This window comes from Falco biarmicus, chromosome 2 (genome assembly GCF_023638135.1).
Source record: "Falco biarmicus isolate bFalBia1 chromosome 2, bFalBia1.pri, whole genome shotgun sequence".
Lineage (NCBI taxonomy): Eukaryota > Metazoa > Chordata > Aves > Falconiformes > Falconidae > Falco > Falco biarmicus.
Window position 1 is genome coordinate 67,299,296 of NC_079289.1, and position 18,042 is coordinate 67,317,337.

The following is an 18,042-nucleotide window of genomic DNA, read 5'->3' on the forward strand; positions in this document are numbered from 1 at the left end:
TGCTATTGCTTTCACAAAACTTCTCTGAGTATTCATTTGTTTATGAATCAATTGGAGACCCAAGAGAGAAGATCAGATTTTCCTGCAGATTTCTCTTGTACATGAAGCTACATTTATTTCCAAGAAAAACATGTTCCCAGGACTCTCCTGAGTGACGTGTGAGCTACAAGCTTCAGCTGCAGGTGTAACAACAATACACTTCTTCCACACACACTCTTGTCTTCCAAGAAAATGCCAAGCATCAGTCTAAGCCTTAGTAAAGGGCATTGAAAATACAAGATGTTTACAGCATACCACACTGCTCTGAACTCATCAGGAGCCATGTGCATGCTTCAGCTCACAAAGACCAAACATCCGTCTTGTAGACTTGTGTCATGAATTGTGGCTTGTCCAAATGAGTATCAACAAACAGAAAATACCTAGAGAGAGATTACTTCAGTCTCCAGTCTCCCAGTGTTAAAATGTTTTGTCCAAACAGTTTCTAATTTCACGTATTTGTTGCATTTTACTTCGAAGATTTGCAGAATATCCTGCAGAAAGGACTTTGGGCAATGATATAAATGTTTCTCAGGAAAAAACTAAGCCTGGATTGTAATGCATGCATTTACATAGCCTAATAAGTAGCAGGGAGATAAGAAACATGGTAGCTGTGGTTACAAAGCGACTTACTTTATGGCATTTGTAAAGATACTTATCTGAAGTACTCAACTTTTCCAATCTTTGGAAATGCTGCTTTGGTGTATCTGGTATATATACTTTTTCTGGTGATTGTGGGACTTCACTTATGTGCAAAAAATGTAGATACGTTCTGGGAAATAAGTTGTTGTTGGAAGGGCACTATTGAAAAATCTTAAAGTTCTTATTGGAAGAAAATGTTGTACTGAAATCATCAGCTGTTCCAGCACTGATTTAGAATTTGCATTACAAATACTGAGAACTAGTATAAATTACATTGCTGTATGCACTACGGTTTCCAGAAGCATTGAGGTGATGTTAGAAATATTTTATGGTGAAAAAACAAGCTTGTTAAAGCTGTAAGAGGGATTTTAAGAAAGCTTTTGGGCAAGAGAGAGTTAACTTAGGAAGAATGACACTCTTATTTTAAGATAGTAACAATTCTTTTTTTCTTTGCCTACAGGAAGGAGTTGAAGTGAGGGTTGCCAGAATATTCAATACTTTTGGTCCTCGAATGCATATGAATGATGGTAGAGTTGTCAGTAATTTTATCCTGCAGGCTCTCCAGGGAGAACCACTAACAGTAAGTAATGACCTCTTAGTGACATGAAGAACTGTTCATCTTTGTATCCTGTCCTCATGTGCTATGAAAGAGGATGGATTGTAGAAAACACTGAGACTGAGGCCCTCCCCCCCCCCCAAAACCAACCCACCGTAGTCTTTCAGTGTACCAAGCTCAAATTTATAGGATTATATATCCAAATATGTGCTCTGTTGATGATATTAGTATTCCTTTCCCAGAGAGAAACAAGATTACCAGTTGCAGTCTGAGAAAGTATTTTAGTCATCCTGAACTTGAATCTCTCTGTCTGTCACAACTCTGCTATGGGGACATGACATGACAAGGCTCACAGAATCGTGTTTTGGTACTTATTTCTGTTGAGGAACTTTCTGTGAACCATTTTGGGAAGTTAGGCATTTAAATGTCTTTTAGCAAGTTTGGAGATCAGCCTAAATTTTCCACGTATAACAACGTTAGAAGCCTTCAGGCTACATCACCTATTAGTAAACAAAGCCAGCCAGGACTGTTTCTTATTACCATTGACAAACTGGTGTGGCATGACCCTCATCCATATAGCTAAATTTCCCTGCCAAAACAAGTTGCCACATCCAAACTATTTGTGGTGAATGGTCCTTGGCTCTTGATAATGCTTAAGCAATGTCACAACACTGTCTGGGAGAGCAAGAGCTGCCACAGGCCAATACTCTACAGAGATGCTGCTGGTAATTTAGCAATACAGACAATGCCTGACCTATACCCTGATCCTGCTTACTTTACTGTTACAAAATAATGAGGTTATGTAAAATAAACGAGGAGATGTGCTGAAATGGGAAGTAGTAGTTCGGAATCTGGGATCAGCTGTGAGCCATGGAAACATTTTCAGTTTATGTGATATACAACAGACATTTCATGTAAGTACTTGTTAATGTTGCCTAGATTAGAAGAATGAAGTGCCAGGAAATCACTTAATGGCTTCTGCTAAATAGCTAAAAATGTTGCTAAGTACCTCCACAGAGCAGCTATCTTGAGATTGAGACACGATTCCTTCTACTGGAGACTGTAAAATCCAGAGTTCAGCCAGGAATTCCTCTAGGAAGGAGCAGGCAATCCAAAGAGAAAAAGGATGAAAGTTTTGTGGCAACTGCCACTACCACGATTCTCATAGAGCAAAATCTGAAACTGGACAGAGCACTGAAGATCATAGACCAGGGAGTAAGTCATTCCCAGGCAAGATGAAGCGTAGTGTCCTGTGATAGATCTCCCCTAACTTTAATCTTTTCCAAATAATATGCCAAAATATGGTTGCTATCTGCAAAACTTGGGTAGTAGACACTACCCTACTGACAGGATGAAATCTAGAACTGTTTATAAAAAAAAAAAATAATTTAAAAAGCTCAAATTGTCTATATTCTGCAAAGCAATGCATGTCACCTGACTTAAGTACGCTGATAATTTTTTGAAAGATTGGTCTTCTCTGGAGGTCAGCATTTGCTTACTTGCTTGCTGTTTATCAGTGATTGTTAACTTCAGTAGCTTGTTACTGTGTTTTAATGTCATCAGTGATGCATCTTGGCTACTCTCTTGCTCCTAACCATTGCTAAATTTTTGGTTTAGACTTGTGGTTACTTTAGAGTAACAAGCTGTAGTAATTTGAATGTTGTGTTCACTGCATCTCCTAAGGATTTGCTTTTTCCCCAGAGATTTACTCTTTTTTTCACACTGCACACAATTAAACTGTGGTGGGAAAAAAACTATTATCTGATACCATTATGTACATTTTAAGTATACTTCAATGTCAGAACTGAAACAACTTGCTTGCTCCAAAGTGCCATCACATAACCTGAGAAAACTTTTTAGTTTTTCTTCTGTAAATTTTGGTACAAATCTGTACAAGTGACTCTGGGAGCCATCCTTTAGAAATTATTCTACTTCTCATTTCCTCAGACAGTAATATTTAGTGTGACATGAATTTTATTTTTTTGTTGTTGTTCTGATTGCTTTAAACACAGTGCTGTTTTTCTTGACAATTTTTTTAGACACCACTAACATTTGCTGGTCGCTTTGAAGCTGGCCGTTGTTAATAAGCAAATAAAAAAGTGCTTGTCATAACCACATCTTAGTAGCCTGATGTTTACTTTAAATGCTTGGCGCTCTTTTCTGGCTGAGTGCATGCTGCAGCCTCTTTCAATGTTCCAGGAGAGGACAAAGGATCACTCTGTCCTACATCCCTGAGAATGTTTCCTACATCCAGAGTTCTGGTTAACAAAATGCCTAAGGAGGTGTTTACTGGAGACACGTCCAAGAGGAAGACGACCTTCAAAGAACTGATACTTTGCCAAAGGCTTTGCAAGCACATCTTTTTGCATTCCCGTAACATTGAGCTGATGTCTCAGGTGTTTCTCCTTGGGATGTTTTTCTGTAATGGGGAGGACAAGATAATTGGGCTAGAGAGGACTTTTATATTTATGTAACTTTTCTAATTTTTGTCTGGTTTTAGGTCTATGGACCTGGAACTCAGACGAGAGCTTTCCAGTATGTCAGGTAAGCCTTCTGTTACTTACTTTACTTGATGGTTCTTTGAGCTTGGCCAACCTTGTATGCATGTGCATTTTAGTCAAAGAAATGATGTTCGTTTTTAGGCCAGCTGTACATTCAGAAGGGAGACACAGAAGTTTTTAAAAGTACCGAGAAACAAAATGTTAATTGGTTTAGAGCTTTGAACTGAGATATTAATATGTTCTTCCCTTCAAGGGACAGCAAGCAACTTGTAGGTTAAGTTTTCAAGGCAAGCAGTTTGTCACTCCTTGCATTTTAATGCAATGCTGCCACCTTGTGCCTTTGGGGTGCTCGGTCCGTGCGTGGGCTGTACATGTGTGTCCCCTTCTGGAGGAGGGAGCAGGCTAAGGGGATATTGCTGCAGCTAATATTTGCAGCGTAAGCAACGCCAGAATGTACTTTCACTACAAAAAAGTGAATCTGTTCCTCAGATTCTTTTGTTCTGTCATGCTAGTTAACTTTCTATGCCAGGCTTCTGGGTTGTTTTCGTCATTCTCTGCTTGGAAATGTTCTTTCCCACTGCTGAAAGTAGTAACAGCAGTGATAGGCATTACGGAAACCCCATCCGTTCAAAGTAGCCACTCCTTTCCTGATTCTAAGTCATAATGAAAGGGATCTGGATTTGTATGCCATGGGCCAAGCTGCTAAGTTTGTTGCTGATAATGCAGAAGGGTTTTGTGTTCTTTTGCTGGGGGTAGGTAACACCAAAATATCATTTTTAACAAACTTGGTTTAAGGATTTCTGAAAGTGAGATGACAATTCAAACAACAATTTGCAAAACAGGTGTTCATGTCATGTGCTCCTGTATTATAACTAACTTAGCTTGAAATGTGTTGGATTTCCAGCCTCTAAATATGCTTGGGTATTGGAGAGAAGAGGAAGTATTAATTGTTTTTTAGTAACTTTATTTTTTTGTATTCATTCGTATGCTCAGGTGAACTTAGCCAGTGTATCCCAAAGATAACCACCCTTTCAAAAAACATTCAAATAACATTCAGGGACTGTAGAACAAACACCCAAGAAAGCATACACCCATTGAAGTATACACTGCAAATCTGATTTCAGCATTCCTCAGCTACTGGGGCTTTGAGAAGGCAGCTCTCTTTTTAGACAAGAGTATTATTTATAGGGAAGTGGAAATTGCCTCGGTTTGTTCTTCCCTTTTTATAGTGATCTTGTGAATGGGTTGGTGGCGTTGATGAACAGCAATGTCAGCAGTCCTGTCAACTTGGTGAGTATGAGAGCTCCACTCTACTGTGTTCACTGTGCAGTGGCCAACATCACCTCTCTTTTCCTCCTTGTCACTGATGCTGATTTCTAGAAAAAAGAAAGGGAGCAAAAATTTATTTCCATTATGAATAATGTATTCTTCTATGTATTCTCTTTATAAGAAAAAAATGAAACCCTTAGATATTGAGATCTTACCGCTCCAAGAACAGGATAAATTTTCTAGAGTTTTTAATTTGTTTTAGCAAAAAGATGTATGTAATTAGAATATGAAAATAAACAGGAACAAAATATGGAGGGGGGGACAGGTGTGGCATGCAAAATATGCCAAGGAAATGTTTAAAGACTGCTTTTAATGAAAAAAAGCACTGAAGGAATACTTAGCTCTAAATAATTAGAAATCACTTCATACTATCCTTTATAAGAGGAAAATGGGGTAGCGTTTGATGGTATAATTATCTAATATTGATTAAGGCTGCTTATAACTTGTCTAATAAGATTCTTGTTCTGTCCCATGCGTTGTCACCTTACTCTCAGCAGTGGATATAATAGAAAAAGGATGCATGTGCCAGGTCATTTCTGTGTATGCCAGCTTTTGCAAAATCAACCATTCAACTCTGCAGGACAGTTGTTCATCAGATTTTCCTTCATTGCTGTGGCCATGAATTCATTTCTACATTTCGATCCAAATGCTGATATTTTTAAGCCCTGTCACATGTTTTATCTTCAGAAAACTCAGTGTTCAAATCTATACCAAAATGCTCAGCTTTAGGTTAAACAAGATATAGTAAAGAAGAGTTTTGCAACAAGGAAAGCTAGGGATGGAGGGAATTGAGTCTGATGAAGGTGAGCTAATGCTAACAGGAAGCTTTCAGCATTTTGTTCTAAAATGATGAGGAGGTTACATGCAGTTGGTTAAAAAAAAAAAAGTTAAGAAAAGGAATATTGTATAGGAAAGTAAGTAGCCCTTAAGTATATTTGTATATAAACTGTAGTAAATATGGAAGCATTTGTTTTCAGCTAAATTTATTTAAAATAAACTAATTATAAATTGGTTTCCTAACTTTGGATGAACTGAGAATTTAGCATAATTCTTCATTATCTTGTCTGTTCTCAACTCGGCGAAGTCCTTGAATCCAGATTTCAAATTGATGACGTGGTTGTGTGGGCTGCTGAGTGACATGCCTTTACTGTGATTGGCATGCGTTTGCCCATTCTTTACAAAATGATTTTGTTTGGGGCACTTCCCTACATACATTGAATTGCCAAGGCAAATGTAATGGAAGGCAACTTTTCTAACGAGTATGGAGTTTGTCAAAGTTACCCTTTTTTCGTCAAAGTAGGAATAAAGCATAGTGATTACCTTTTTCAGACTCTAACATGAACTTGTTAAGAGTTGTCTCACATCAGAAAGCTAGCATGTCTTAAGGTGTTTAATTGTTATTGTAATGAATATTCCTTCTACTTCTAGGGAAACCCAGAAGAGCACACTATCCTAGAATTTGCTCAGTTAATCAAGAAACTTGTTGGTGAGTATGATAACTAATTCTTAGTAAAGCTTATGAAGTACTTACTGTTGTTAGGTAATTATTACTTGATAAGTGTGTGTAATATATGGATCATTAATTAGTCTTTGGATTTCTTAATAACTTTATCACAGGCATTTAACTGTATCCTAATCATATAATTACATATTATTAAAATAATCCAAATCCTCTCAATTGTATATAAAATATTGCATGAACAGTAGAATGAATACAGTGGTTTTGTGTATCTGTGCAATCTGTACACATTATTTTGTATAATGTTTATGCAGTTTTTAGCTTTGTTTTGACAAAAGGACAATACATAAATCTGAAACACCTGAATGAGAATGTTTTGCATAGCATCTTAGCTGAAACATGGATACTGCGGCAAGGTGGTTCTTCGCAGTTACGTAGGCTGTTCGCCTTCAACTACCATCAAAAATCTCATGCTGTCATGACAGTCTTTCTCAACTTCTCACCAATCTAGCAGTGACTCTTGCAAGGGCTGTCAGCACCTCCCTTGTGTGCGGCTGGGAAGAAAACACTGTGGCTTTCTCTTCATTCTTGCTCTGATACCTGTAGCAAATCGGAGCTCTCAAGAATAGAAGTGAATGGCTGTGTTTAGTCTTCTAATGTGGCTTCCTAATGAGATAAAAATACTGATGCCATTAGCCAAGGGGTTTTAGTCCGTAGATTCCAGAAGCGCTTCTGAGGGATCTGAAAAAGACAAATTCAAACTTACAGTACAGCTGATGCATGCAATGTTTCTGATAGAGGACTGTCCCCTCTGGAAAGCATCTGTGAATCCACAGATCAGGGAAGGAAATAAAAAATCACAGCACCAAACGCATCAAGCACATAGAATAATTGTTACCTTCCCTTGTCTGTTTGTTCACAAATAATTTGATCTGTTTCAGTCCTTCCAGAGAGGCGGTTTAGTTCTGCATCCATAAAATCCGACAGCAACATGGCATATAAACTATTTGATAGATTTGGTTAGAAAAATTGTCCTTATTCTGTGTACTGTCATGAGGAAAGGCAAGTATTATGTTTTCTATTTAAATCAGACTGGAGAGTATGGGCAAAGAGGAGATAAAGTCCCTTTACGATGCAAAAGGGCTAACAGAGTCATAGAATGGTTGGAAGGGACCTCTAGAGGTCACTTGGTCCAACCTTTCTGCTCAAGCAGGGCCACCTACAGCCAGCAGTGGCCCAGGACCATGTCCAGACTGCTTTTGAGTATCTCCAAGTCTGAAGACTCCGCAGCCTCCCTGTACGAGTGCTGAGCGACACTCACAGTAAAATAGCATTCCCTGATGTTCAGGGGAAACCTCCTGTGTTTCAGTTTGTGACCATTGCCTCTGGTCCTGTCACTGAGCACTGCTGAAAAGACCCTGGCTCCCTCTTCTTTACTTCCTGCATCAGGTGTTTATACACTTGGATAAAATCTCCCTGAGCCTTGTCTTCTCAGGGCTGAAGTCCCTGGTCTCTCAGCCTCTCCTCACAGAAGAGATGCTCCAGTCTCTTCATCATCTCTGTGGCCTTTTGTCACTCTCTCCAGTATGTCCGTGTCTCTTCTACTGGGGAGTCCAGACCTGGACCCAGACCTCCAGGTGTGGCTTCACCAGTGTGAGTAGAGGGGCAGGATCACCTCCCTCAACCCGCTGGCAGCACTCCTACTAATGCAGCCCAGGGTACCATTTGCTGCTTTTGTGGCAAGAGCACATTGCTGGCTCATATTCAACTTGGTGTCCACCAGGGACCCCCAGGTCCTTTCCTACCAGGCTCCTTTCCAGCTGGTTGGCCCCCAGCCTGTACTGGTGCCTGGGGTTGTTCCTCCCCAGGTGCCAGACTTGGCAGTTCTTATTGAACTTCGTGAGGTTCCTGTCAGCCGTTTTCTCTAGCCTTCTTTCTTAAGGTCCCTCTGGATGGCAGCACAGCCCTCTGCTGTATCAGCAACTCGGTATTGACCCCTGAGGTACACCACTAGTTACTGGCCTCCAACTAGACTTTTTGCCACTGATCACTACCCTCTGGGCCCGTGGACCCGGTTTCAATCCACCTCACTGCTCATCCAGCCCTCAGTAAGGATGTCATTGGAGATAGTGTCAAAAGCCTCACTGAAGTAAAGGCAGATGATCCACTGCTCTGCCCTTGGCTACTGAAGCAGTCATTTCATCGTAGAAGGTTATTAGACTGGTTAAGCATAACTTCCTTATCGTGCATTCATGCTGAAATCTTGTGAAATGCTTTGTGAATCTGTGTTGCTGTGGGACAGCTGGTTCACCTAGCTGTTGCATGCGGTGCAGCTGTATCTGTGAAGGCATTTCAGTGGTAGGATTATGAAGCAGAAAACTGCAGAGACCTGATGCTCCAATAGGTAAGAAAGATATAAATGTAAAACAGTGAGTTGAGGATGGTAATGCTCTCTCTGTTCTTGAATAGGCAGTGGGAGTGAAATCCAGTTTCTCTCCGAAGCCCAGGATGACCCTCAGAAACGAAAACCTGACATCAGAAAAGCCAAATTATTGCTTGGCTGGGAACCTGTGGTATGTACAGCCGTATTACTGCTGTTCCTGTGTGCAAAAACATGGGGAGGCAAAGGAGGATCAGGGAGGACTACATGGTAACGACACATTTCAGTTATCAGAATATCTGCTTAACACAGTCTCCAGGACAGTTGTTTAAAAGGCACTCTCTCGTATGTTGGCCTAGCTCACGATCCAGAAACAGCTGGGTAAGATTGTATGGCCTGTGCCATGTGGAAGAGCAGATGAGCATTTGTAATAGACTTAAGTACAAAAACCCATTGTTAGGATAGACATTCTAACTTTTTCACATGTGTATCACGAAATGTCTGCCTTTCTGTAAGCCAGATGAATCCTTTGAAGTACATGGTACGTAGTTACGGGAGCTAATGAGTTTGCTGTTGCAGCAATCCTCATTCCTGTTTGCTGTGGAGGGAAAAAGTGGCTTTTATTTAATTCAAGAATTTTTAGAAATTTGGACTAAAATTTTTAAGATTATCTGTAACATCATTGTAACCAAAATACTTGTTTGGATGAATAGGGACAAATATGAGCACTAGAAAAATGTTCTGGGTATAGAGTTTGTTTAAAGGGAAATATGTGAAAGCCAGGCAAAACAGAAGCTAGCTAGAGAGGCATGATACATTTTTGTTTTCTTTTAATTTTGGTAGACTAAATTAAACCAGAATAAGGAGCCCTTATTGTGGACTATAGGTATACGTAGAGATGTTCAGGGCTTGTTCTGTGCGTTGATAAGCTTGAAACGTGCTCAGGCTTAGTCTAACATCTCACCACCCACAGTAACGTCTGTTGACCTCTAAAGATTAGTTACCAGTCACCTGAGGTGATGCCAAGGTTGTGGTTGTTCTGCACAGCTAATATTAAAGAAATGCAAAATGCCCATGCTTGCTGGTTTTTTCCTGCCTCACCTTTTTCGGTGAAGTTAACGGTGTGTGACCAGGCATAGCTGATGGTAAGAGCTGGTTTGTTTGGGGAGGGTAAGGTCTACTTAATCACTAGAAAGGGTGTGACTTTTTTAGCCAGCTCCCCATTCTACAAACCACTGGGCTAGCTAGGCTTTTTTAGATGTGCAGCGAAAAATCTTTCCAGGAAACATGCAAACCTGTCTAGTAAATGGAAGCTTATTGGTGTCAAAAGGTACCTCCAGACCTTTCTGAAAGGATTCACAGAGGCACCAGGTATTAATAGACTGTGCCTGCAAGCACAAGGCCAATAGCAAGTGTTACAATCACAAAAGGTTTGTAGCAGTTAACTTTTGTGTACTTCTGACCTTTTGAGTTTGGCACAGTCCTTAACAAAGCTTACTCTGAAGTAGAAGTACATTGTTGGTACATCAAGGCAAGTCGGTTTTATGCTGCTGTTTTATCCTCCTGTATTGATGATGGTATCAGCAAGCATGTCAGACCATACGGCTCCTGAGGAAAGTGGGTAATATTTCTGTTGTTCCTGTCTACAAATCATAGCGTTTAAAGACAGGCATAGAATATGACAGGCATAGAATATGAAGAATTACAATTATTTGTGTCTAATTTAAGAATGTCAAATGAGATACTGGGTGACAATTTGTATCCTTTTTTCCACATATCAGTGGAGCACTGAAGAAATAAAATCTAAAAAAACAAACCCAAAACAAACAAAAACCCCACCGACCCATCACCTTTGTGTGGTATATACCATTCTGTGAGATGAGGATCTTTAATCAGTAAAAATGGAAGGGTCGTAGATTTCTGTGTGCCTGTCTCTTTCAATGAATTATGAACTGAAAGCAGAATTACCTAAGTCTGTTTTGACACTAAACAGACCAATCGTAACCGTCTGATGAGATTTAAATTTGTAGGGTCTTTTGACTTAACTATGTCAGAAAATATATCTGATGTTTAAGAGCTAACATTGCATTAGCAGTGCAGAGATGTAACCAGTATGTGGTGCTGTTAATACTTACATTGGCTAAGAATGAGTCTTCCTAGCAGTCTTTCGATAGCTGTGTTAAAGATACTGTTGTGAAAAGAGCTGATGTGAACTTGGAGTGATACGATTCTTTCCTCACTTTTGGGAACAGGTCCCATTGGAAGAAGGTTTGAATAAAGCAATTCATTACTTCCGTAAGGAACTTGAGTATCAGGCGAATAATCAGTATATTCCCAAACCAAAACCTGCAAGGATGAAAAAAGGAAGAACAAGACATAACTGAAGACTTGGAAATTCCCTCCTTGACATTTGACAGATGTAATTTTTTTTTTCTTCTTGGTTTTTTTTTTGAGAGAGAGACTTTTAAACAGGTATCATGAAGAACAAACTGGAATTTCATTCTGAAGCTTGCTTTAAAGAAGTGGATGTGCCTAAAAATAACAAATATTCTCCCTCCCCTGCAAATCTTGCCTTGCACTTTTTAAATCTGTCTTTTTATGTAAAATAGAGTAGAAGCATCTTTTAGTATCGAGTTTTATATCTTGCTGTGAGATCATTTTGTTGAGACTGTCCTTGACAGTTTTATTTACTGGTTTCTTTGTGAAGCTGAAGATAAACACAAACGGGATGGAAAATGCCAATTTATTTATAAAATGGGTACTATAAAATATGAGATGTTCTACTATGCATAAGAAAAAAGCTAGTGGTATTGTCAGGTGAGAGACACTGATATCTAAGTATAGAGCAGTTTAAAAGAATTCTGTATGAGAGCTTTATGTATTCTTTAAAGGAGAGATTTTTTCAAAGGTTTAGTTTTAGTTGTACACTTGAATTTGAGATATTTTCATTGATTACCATGGATAAGGATATTTTGAATCACTACTGTGTTGTGCGTACTCTGGGAATAAAGTTAATGTATTATTGGTTACAGTGGTTGAATATGCTATTTTAATAAAATATTGAAACTTCAATTTACTAGTTTCAGGGTTTCACTGTGGGCATTTCTCTGGCATTACACATCTGTGCATTTATTGTATATTTATTAGAAAGTAACTGTCTCTACATAATCGGCTCAAAGTTAATAACTTCTGTCTTTTGTTGCTTGTCTCTTTATAGATATACACAAAGGGCTGCAGGATGTCTGATGAAATATATGGGACAAAAACATGATTTTTTCCAATTCAGGTAGTTGATAGTGATGCAGGGGTATAAGATTTTCTTTAAAACATAGAGTCTTTAACTTCAGCCTCCCTAACCGAGGAACTGTTTCTGTTTTAAGCAGTTACTGAATTGCCAGTAAATGCTTTCAACTTTGATGACGATGCCTGTCATCTTCACTGGGGAAAAAAATAATAAAAAAACCCCAACAATTCCCTTTATTTTTAATAATTCCCCTTTACTTGTAATACCTGAGACTGGATACCTAGGAGAGGACATTGGCAAAGAGTTTTTAAAAGGTATTTTGGCCTAGTGCCACTCAAAATTGAAAATCCTAAATTTCATCAAGCAAAACGACTTGACTTTATCTCATTAAAGCTTGATGTTTTATTAGCTTTTGAGTATCTTTAGTTTGGTGGTCGAAGTGGGCATTACCTGTAGCGATGACTGGATGCCCAGACCCAGAGAAGGCTCTGGGAGCAGTGGGGTATTTAGCCCCCCTTGTCTGAGGATACCACCCACCTGAGCCTCCCAGTGCTTGCAAGGCTTGGAGTACCATCCAGTCTGCCTGGTCAAGTTCCCTTGGACTCCAGCAATGATGGATGGGGCTGCTGTGTTCATTTGTGTGCCCTGTCTGGGCTGGGTCTGCAGTGATCCTTTTAAGACAAAATGTTTTCTTCCCTGCTCACATGCACAGGTTTTCTTTCAGTGGAAATCTGCCATGAAACTAAGATCGGGAGCCAGGGAGCGTTTGGCTGTCTGGACTCGGAGGTAGAATTTAGGTATTGCACATTGCCTCCATACTTTCACAGCTGAGCAGCTTGAGGTCTGCTTTTTGTTTGAAGCTTTGTTCTAAGTAGTTGATCTAGGGGGTTTATTCTGTATTAAATTTCCTGAAAAGTACACCATGGTGTGCATGCATGCTCCAAATGTGCCTGTAACTTGTCATTACCGATACACTCACAAAGCACAGCCTCTCCCTATACTCAAACCCACAGCTGGATGTATGTGAAAATAGTGCCCGCTTCTTCAATAGTTCTGTGGCAAGAACTGTTAATCAGTTCCCACCATGGTAGTTTTAACCCTTAAGCTCTAGATTATATTTGAGGGAAGTTGTTCTTTCTCTGTATATGTTACTCCTCATGTAAATTGTGCCATTGGGTGCTAAAGCGTCTATGAAGAGCTGATACACAAAGGTGCAACCTTAGTCCGGCATTTAGAGCAGCCATTGGGAATAAATGGGGTGGGGGTGTGTGGGGGTGGGTGTGTGTGTGTGTGTGAGATACCAGCTGTTATTTCCAGGGCTGTTTTTCATTCAGTGAGATGTCTTCAGTGCAAAATACATAAACTGTACTGGAACAAGTGTGCTTCTGGAGACTAGCACAAAATGTGCATTTTAAAAAAATAAATAAATCCTTCAGAGTCTGAAGGTTTGGATACTACAGATAGGAATTTAAAAGCTTTTTAGGTTACTTCACAGCCTGACTTCCTTCATAAAAGGAGAAAATTAGGGAGAGGGCAAATGGCTGGTACCAATACAACCCATCTGTGAGTATGTGGCACGCCTCCCACTGGGCCTGAGCGACAGACTGTATTGATTTGCTACTTTCCTTGTACTGTTTCTAGCTTTTGTTTCAGAGGTTCCTGGTTGAGTTCCCATATTCTTTCTAAATAGTCTCTTCCAGAGACAGCAGCTGAGACAGCTGTTGCCCTTTGTGTTTGAAGCCAGTGACGGGCCTTCTAGCTGATTCAAAAAGCATAAATTGTGGGTGTTAAAACAGAGTCTGCTGGTGCTTAAGACTGAAAGTCTGATGTAATTTCAAGTTTCGTCTGATCCGAACTGAGTCTTCGAGAAGGCAGATGAGGGTTTGCATGGTGGTGCTTTCTGCTCCCATCTGGGGTTACACATCTTTGTAGAAAAAGAGGCATCAAGTTTGCAAGGAACCACAGGTAAGAAGCAGCCTCTCCAGAAGAGCCGCTTTTGATGGCGGGCAGTGGGATGCAGCATTGAAAGCTTGGAAACGTAGGGCTTGGAGGTAGCCAAGATGTGTTCTTATTTCCATGCTTGAACACAATGTATTGTAATATTTTTTTTCCCAGGAAATTTGAGAATTGGGATTTTCTGCTGTCACCTGGTCAGGCCAGCAAAATATAACCTGACCAGACTTCAGGTGCATGTTTAGCCACAGTGTCCTGCACGAACGGGCAGCTGAGCTCCTGTTAGATGCTAGTCCTCCTCTCTCAGCAGGGATTATGCAGTGTGGCAGAGGTCTGTGGTGAGCTGGCCAGCTTGGTGCCTGTGAGTGACATCAGCCTTCTAGAAGGAGAGGTGTGCAAGGCATCCACTGCTGTGGATTCCTTGAACCTCAGAAGAGAGACCACTCTTGCTGCTGGAAGTTACCACGGCATAAGACCCACAGTTGGATTTATATTTTTTTTAAAAAAAATGATGTAATTTGGCTTTATTTCTATATGCAGACTGCTCAGAAGCATTGTAAACTGCATTGCAGGTCTACAGACAAGCTACAGTGGGGCCTGCAGACCTAATTTTAAGTAGTTCCATGACTGTATAGTCTAGAGAAGCCTCATGTCTATCTTTAGGTTAGATTATTTGCTGTGTGGCAAAATCATGATCTGACAGTCTTCCTGTGTCTAGGGTGTTTGCACCTTCTCCTAACCTATATACTGGTGGATTTAGTAGCCAGTGAACTCACCACGCCCTGGGCATTTATGAACGTCTCTTAGTGATCTGTTTTTTCAATTAATTTTACAAATGTAATAGATGTGAAAAAAGCATTCACTTTTGTCAGATAGGGCTGGAATTGAGTTTCAAAGTTGAGAGAAAGTGGCAAGGGAGGAGGGGGAACAGGCAAACGCAACTGCATGAATTCTTTGGCCTTAGAGAACAGGCTACAGGGAGTAAAACAGGTCTTTGATTAGTGTGATGGATTGGGCTCGTCCCCAGCCTTAACAGTATTGAGTTTAACACTACTTGAGGCCAAGAAGTCCTTGAGGTTTGTTAGAAGCTGATCAGACGACCTGTCCCCAGGAAGGAGATGCTTTGTTAATAACAAGGGAAGTGTGTACTCAACATTCCTAGTCCTAACATCCGTACATCCCCTCCCTGAAATCAGTGGGAATGTAGCCACCACAAATCCGTAGTTGCCCTGTTGCGAACATTTCTCTGTGCTTGGATCACAAGTGGCAGGAGAAGGGAATGCCTTACTTGGGGCTCTGACTCCTTAGGAGTACCAGGAGCAGCAGCAACAGCTCTGGAGAAAAGCAGGGCTCCTTTTGTATGGCAGGAGGTTCCTGAATATGATTCCATATCAACAGGAAGGTTCTGCTGCAATAACAGTTTGTATTTCTTGGTGGGGTAGTGGGGAGACACTCTGGTTCTCTTATTTCTTTTCCCAGTCACTTCTGTCACTTGCCTATTCCATAATAGCAAACAAAACCCGACGTTTTGTCCACCTGGTTTTGTTGCCATTTACAGCCCAGAACAAGCCACAGTCGGTTCATTCATATCCCTAGTTTCTGATACGCTCTTCAGCAAGGAGAGGGATCCTCTGAATGCCTTGGTCCATGCGATGGCTGAAGCAGCTGGATTGTCCAAAACATGAAGCCACAAGGAACTGTGAGGTTGTCGTCAGCTGGCAACTGAGCACCACACAGCCACTCAGTCTTCCCACGGTGGGATGGGGAGGGAATCGGAAGGGTAAAAGAGAAAAGCTCATGTGTTGAGATAAAAGATAGTTTAATAGGTAAAGCAAAAGCCATGCACACGTGCAAAGCAAAATGAGGAATTCACTCACCAGTTCCCATGGGCAGGCAGGGGTTCAGCCATCCCCGGGAAAGCCGGGCTCAATCGCACGTAACTGTGACTTGGGAAGACAAAATGCCGTTAACTCCCAGCGTCCCCACTGAGCGTGATGCCATATGGTACGGGATACCCCTTGGGTCAGTTGGGGCCAGCTGTCCGGGCTGTGTCCCCTCCCACCTCCAGCCCCCGGCCTGCTCGCTGATGGGATGGGGTGAGGAGCAGAAGAGTCCTTGATGCTGTGTAAGCGCTGCTCAGCAATAATAAAAGCATCTCTGCATTGTCAACACTGTTTTCAGAAGAAATCCAGAACACAGCCCCATACCAGCTACTATGAAGAAAATTAACTTTATCCCAGCCAAAACCAGCACAGCTACCAAAGCCAAGCACAGCAACCTGGGCTCTGTGCACTCCGCTGCCGAGAAAGCTGTTTTGAGCAAGGAAACCTACATCTTCCACCTGGGATAGAGGTACCCAGTCCCCAATGTCTTTGCTTTGCAAATAGGAACTTAAAAAAAAAAAAAAGGAAAGAAAATATATATTTAAGGTTGCTGATGAAGACACTGCATTTGGAGAGGAGGATCTGTGTCTAGACTTCGGGGAGTAAATGAGAGCGACTGTGGGGGCATGGCAGTAGTACTTCCATGCTTTGATAGAGGGGTGACCTGGCAGGTGTTGCCAGCAAAGGAGGCAGGGCTGCATTATTCCGACAGACTGGCTGGCCTGGCTGACACCTGCAAACTGCGGGATGTGGCAGCATCGGGTCTTGAAACGTGAAGCACTGGTCCGTGGCCAAGCTATTGCTGTTCTGTGGGGAGCCACGATGAACAATAGCCACTCTTCTGTCCTGGGAGGTTACGTGATGCCAGTGGCTGGGGATGATGATGAAGTGCTCTGTGCTGTCTGCACAGCAGAACGGAAAGGCTGGGAGGGGGCACACAGCTTTCGTCTGTGTTTTGGGACAGAAGTAGTCAAAGGATATTAACTTTGTTAATGTAGCTAATTTTGAAGCACTCCATGCAAATCTGATGCACTTACTTTTTTTTTTTTTTTAATAGTCTTTCTCCTTTTGCCCAAACCTGTGACAGCTTGTACTCGCTTTGTAGCTTATTGCATGTGCTTTAGCATCATTGCAACTGCTGCACTCCAAGGCAATTGCATCTCTCTGCAAGGAGGGTGCTCTCCTCAGAGCTATTGCCTTGTGGTGGGTTGGCCTCAGTCAGCATCTCACAGCCAGTTGCTCCCCCTGCCCCAACGAGACAAGGGAGAGAATAAGAAAAGCAGAAGTGAGCTAACTTGAGGGCTGAGATAAGAGTTTAACAAGTGAAGGAAAGAAGGAAAAGAAACCAAGTGATGTAAAGGCCACTCACCATCTCCCCTGAGCAGGACTGATGCCCAGCCAGTCTCTGAGCAGTGATGGCAAAACACCCACCCTCTTGTTCCTCTTCCCAGCTTTTAGCATTGAGCAAGTCATTATATGGTATAGAATTGGTCAGTTTTGATCAACTATCCTACCTGTGTCCCCTCCCAACCTGTCACCCACCGCTAGCCTACCTGCTGGGGCACAGCATGGGAAACAGGCAGCCTTGATGCTGTGCAGCCACTGCTCAACAGCTGCGGAAACATTGGTATGCTATCAACAGTGGTTCAATCACAAATCTAAAACTTGGCATTATACGTATTGTTATGAAGAACTCTGTCCCAGACCCCAGTATGTGGTGTGAGACTTCAGCATGCAACACAGCGTAATGGAAAAGATGATTATTCCCACCCACCCCCCGACCCCCCCTGCTTAGAGAATCCAGAAGAGAAAGATCATAAACTTGGTTGTGAGCCTGCAAGGCACAGAAAGCTGCTGGACTGAGTCAGTCTGCAGGCATGGACACAGCTTACAAAGGCCTGGGGAGGGATGTTATTTATATACAAGACTTTTTTTATTCCTCCTTATTCAGCAGGTCTGAATTCCCACTTGTAAATTCTGGGAAATGATGGAGATTATCAGCATGGTTCAAATGTTGCCAAATTTGGTGCATTTTTTTTGATAGGGGATGAAATGGAAG

General features: G+C 41.4%; 1 protein-coding gene across 2 annotated transcripts in view; it reads left to right on the forward strand.

Annotated features, from left to right (window-relative positions):
• The window catches only part of UXS1 (UDP-glucuronate decarboxylase 1), a 63,740-nt gene extending 51,765 nt beyond the window's left edge, over positions 1-11,975 (forward strand). For both annotated transcript variants that reach the window (XM_056328379.1, XM_056328380.1), the window contains 6 exons: positions 1,139-1,258; positions 3,735-3,778; positions 4,965-5,025; positions 6,493-6,550; positions 8,993-9,096; positions 11,156-11,975. In XM_056328379.1, coding sequence (XP_056184354.1) covers positions 1,139-1,258; positions 3,735-3,778; positions 4,965-5,025; positions 6,493-6,550; positions 8,993-9,096; positions 11,156-11,287 — 519 coding nt within the window. In that variant the 3' untranslated portion in view covers positions 11,288-11,975. The remainder of the gene's footprint in view (positions 1-1,138; positions 1,259-3,734; positions 3,779-4,964; positions 5,026-6,492; positions 6,551-8,992; positions 9,097-11,155) is intronic.
• The last annotated feature ends 6,067 nt before the right edge of the window (positions 11,976-18,042 follow it).